General features: G+C 40.6%; 1 protein-coding gene across 2 annotated transcripts; it reads left to right on the forward strand.

The window, feature by feature from the left end:
• The first annotated feature begins 536 nt into the window (after positions 1-536).
• LOC109888158 (C-type lectin domain family 4 member E-like) lies at positions 537-3161 on the forward strand. Of its 2 annotated transcripts, none has more exons than XM_031837624.1 (5): positions 537-1088; positions 1209-1310; positions 1613-1737; positions 1830-1930; positions 2240-3161. In XM_031837624.1, the coding sequence occupies exons 1-5, from the start codon at positions 896-898 to the stop codon at positions 2409-2411; spliced, it is 693 nt and encodes a 230-aa protein (XP_031693484.1). In that variant the 5' UTR covers positions 537-895; the 3' UTR covers positions 2412-3161. The 2 variants fall into 2 exon arrangements, 1 of the variants encoding a protein (XP_031693484.1); XR_004211960.1 differs by having other exon boundaries at positions 690-1088; positions 1844-1930.
• The last annotated feature ends 959 nt before the right edge of the window (positions 3162-4120 follow it).

The following is a 4120-nucleotide window of genomic DNA, read 5'->3' on the forward strand; positions in this document are numbered from 1 at the left end:
AGCAACTCAGAGGTGACCTCTTTTACTCATGAATAAGGACTGATTGAACAATTGTGCAAAGATTTGCACGCGTGCAGAAGTAGTTCACAATCATGCTAGTCATTTGTATCAGCTGTGACCAAATACTTGGATTTTGTTTGACATGATTTACTCAACTGACTCCTGCGTTTTTATTGTAGAGAGTTGTGTTTACTGTTTTTTCAAAAATGTGCTTAGCATTTGCATAGTTTGTGAAAGCAATGACTTACTGTTTTGCAAAACAGTATGTTGTTGTGCTCATTAAGTTATTATGGCACTCAAGTGGACCCTAGTTTCATTAGAAGTGTCTTAGCAAACGAGAAAAACTGTAATACCTTCCTACCTATTTCCTGACAATGTGGCTTCCTGTGTACCAGTGGTTATGTTTCACAACATGAAGTCAGTCCAGTAGACTCAACAACAGAATAGTTTTACAATAGAAGTTGATTATTTTGCACATTTCATTTTTTGTATTAGCGTATTAATAAACTCTACTTCTTATCGTCCTGTGCACCAGTAGTTATATTTCACACATCGTCAGACACAACATGAAGTCAGTACAGTAGACTAATAAGTGTAAACTCACTACTCAGGAGACAAATACAAATATGCAAAGGAGAAGCTGTAGCCACAACTACCCGTGTCATTTTTTTTTTATACCTCCCTAGGGGCTACATGTTCACACAGATAAAGACAGACACACAGGCGATACAGAGAGACAGAGACAGACACACAGGCGATACAGAGAGACAGAGACAGACACGAACACACAGAGACAGACACGAACACAGAGACAGACACGAGGCAGAGGCGACGCTATCACTATAACAGGAGGCTTAACGTAAAATGCAAGTAACAGCACAAGAAACATCCGGCAATGCTGGAGATGTCTGAGGCCATCTATGCCAAGCCAGACATGACCAAGAAAGTCAAGTTTGACAGAGGTGAGATGGAGGAGAGGATTGTGGACATCTACGTCAGTGCAGACACCCTGAGAGACCACGAGACCAGCACCAAAACAGAAGATGTAGAACACACTTCAACTAATGGACCGGGAGACCAGCACACAGGTAACACACACACACACACACACACACACACACACACACACACACACACACACACACACACACACACACACACACACACAAACACACTCTTTACACACACGTCTTTTTATGTGTACATAGAGCCTAATAGCACAGGGAAGAGACCCTTCCTAACTGTTGCAGTGTGTCTGGGGCTGCTGTGTGTTCTCCTACTGGCTGGAATCATAGGCCAGTCTGTTCACTGTAAGTATAGCTAAAGTGTAATTACTGTAATTCACTGGCAGTCCTGTAGATATAATCTGATTTAGTGAGTAACTTTTCTAGGCCAACAACAGACCAGATACAACAACCTGACTATTATATTGCAATGCAGTACTTTTTTGGAAAGTTTCAATACAATCTTAATCCCGCTTTTTTACGAATTTACTAAAACTCAAACCCTGATTACGGCCCTGAACGCGTACTAAAATGTTGTTTGTATTCTTTCATTAATGTGTGCAGAACAATGAGATGGTAATGAATGTTTTAACTAACCTGTTCTGAAGGCTGGAACAAGTTTGAATCCTGTTGGTACTTCGTCTCTTCTGAGAAAAAAACCTGGAGTGAGAGCAGACAGGACTGTGTGGAGAGAGGAGCAGACCTGGTGATCGTAAACAGCAGAGAGAAACAGGTGAGAGAGTGGGTGGAGAGAGATAAATACATACAGAGAGAGACATGATAAACATCTTTTGATCAGTGTTCATTTATCTTTCTCAACAACAGAGATTTCTCTTTAGCCTCAACAAGACATTCTGGATCGGTCTGACTGACAGAGAGACTGAGGGGTCCTGGAAATGGGTTGATGGCACACCACTGAGAACAAGGTGAGAGATTTGACCAGTTGTGATATGGAGACTTTGAAAGCAAATGATATTGCTTCAGATCATCTTCATAAAAACAAATGTTTCCCTTCATAGATGTCATTCAATGAGCTCTATAGATGAATTATAGAAACTAAGCATTATTTTCTTCAAGAAACACTATATATACAGTATGTTTTTTACTTTTTGTTGGTGGCCCACATCTGACAGCGTGTGGCTTTAAAGCTGAAGAAACACAGGCATTATGTCTTTTATTTAGGATGATGTTTTACTGACAGTGTGACTATCTGGTTCTCTGTGTTGTTAACATAGTTACTGGATAATCGGCCAGCCTGATAATGGACGAAGTGTTTCAACCGTTCCGGGGGAGGACTGTGCTTTCATAAGAAAAGGACAAGATCAGCCTGAAAAGACATGGAATGATTTAAATTGTGCAGAAAAACGTATCTGGATTTGTGAGATGTGTAACAATAACCTCCTGTAACTACCCATCTCCCCTTCTCTCTCTCTCTCTCTCTGACTCGCCCTCTCTTATTTTGTCTCCATCCCTACTCATTTATGTTTGTTTCATTCTGGACAGATGAATCAATTTCCCATTTACTTCCTGGGATGCATTAGTAGCTTCCTGTCTTCAGTAGTTAAATGATGGACACATCAGACACAGACAATGATTGAGACACAACATCACTAAAAGTAAACAGCTGCATTAGAACAGATAGAAGGGACCAGTCTGAGGTTGTTAAGTCAGTACAGTCGACTCCTGGTAGGTGCACATCAGTTAAGTGCAAGACCTGGGTTCAAATACAACTTGAAATCTTTCAAAAGCTTTGAGTGTTTGCTTTAGCCTGCCTTCAGAGCCAGGTGGGTACTGGGGCTTTTCTGTTGCAACAGAAGTATTTTAAATAATTTCATATAGAGAGGCATTCTTGTCGTACTCCTTAGACACTGGATTCATTTATTAGGTCTCGTCGTCTCCCCGAATTCACAGACACCCAAATGTAAATTTTGACATGGCCTATTGATTAACAAGACAATTTTGTGCTATAAGTTTACCTTCGAACATATTATCATCAGAATAATTTTACATTGTTGTGTCTCAATGGGCCACAAGGCTATAAATAGGATTTATGTGCAATGGTCAGGTCACTCTGAGGAAGATGTCAGCTTTATGTTGAAATGTCAGTCACCTGTTCGCATCCTCTACAATGTATTAAAGTGAGCAATAAGAAATCAATCTGTCTTTCTGTTGACTGCTCCAACTCCTTTTTACCTCAAATATGTCCATTTGGAAGTCCTCCTTGGCAAGCCATTGTCATATTCTCATATAGTATTTCATCCCATGTCTGGTAAGTCTACACTACCACTATGTTTAAAGGAAAAGAACATGTCCCAACCTCAACCACCATGTTACTTTATCTTCCTCTTTTAACATTTCCCTTTCTTCTGGGGACAACATATAAAAAACGTCTCAGAAATGGACACAAATCAGACAGGGGCAGTGATAGATTCAGAACCTGAGTAGACATTGCTGTATAGTATATAGTCAGAAAACACAATACATTGTTGGAGATGTCTGAGGCCATTCATGACAAGCCAGATGTGACCAAGAAGGTCAAGTTTGACAGAAGTGAAGCTGAGGAGATGATTGTGGACATCTACGTCAGTGCAGACACCGAGGGACCATGAGACCAGCACCAAGACAAAGAGGTAGAAGACACTTCTCCAAAGAACGGACCAGGAGGTCAACCTAATACACGCACAATCTTTCTCTCTCTCTCACACACACAACGCAAAGAACAACTATAAACACATTTTATAACACAGGGAAGAGACCCTTCATAAGTCTTGATGTGTTGTCCGACTGACTGGGATCATAGGCCTGTCTGTCCACTGTTGGTAAATGTTAGAATTCCTACACATTACCGGCCGTTCTGTTGTTCTCTGTCTTAGTTATAGCAGATAACGGATCTCTCAGAGCTTCTTAGTTGATAAGACCAACTCACATGCATAAGGAGTCTTAGTTTTTAAGACCAACTCATCTACAGAAAGAGTCTTCTTAGTTTATAATACCAACTCACTGTCACGGCCGTCGTCGGAATGACACCAAGGTGCAGCGTGGTGAGCGTACATTTTCTTTTATTTAGAATAAAATGTCACCAAAGAAACAAGAATTAACAAAACAACCGTGACGCT

Source organism: Oncorhynchus kisutch, linkage group LG12, assembly GCF_002021735.2.
Source record: "Oncorhynchus kisutch isolate 150728-3 linkage group LG12, Okis_V2, whole genome shotgun sequence".
Taxonomy (NCBI): Eukaryota; Metazoa; Chordata; class Actinopteri; order Salmoniformes; family Salmonidae; genus Oncorhynchus; species Oncorhynchus kisutch.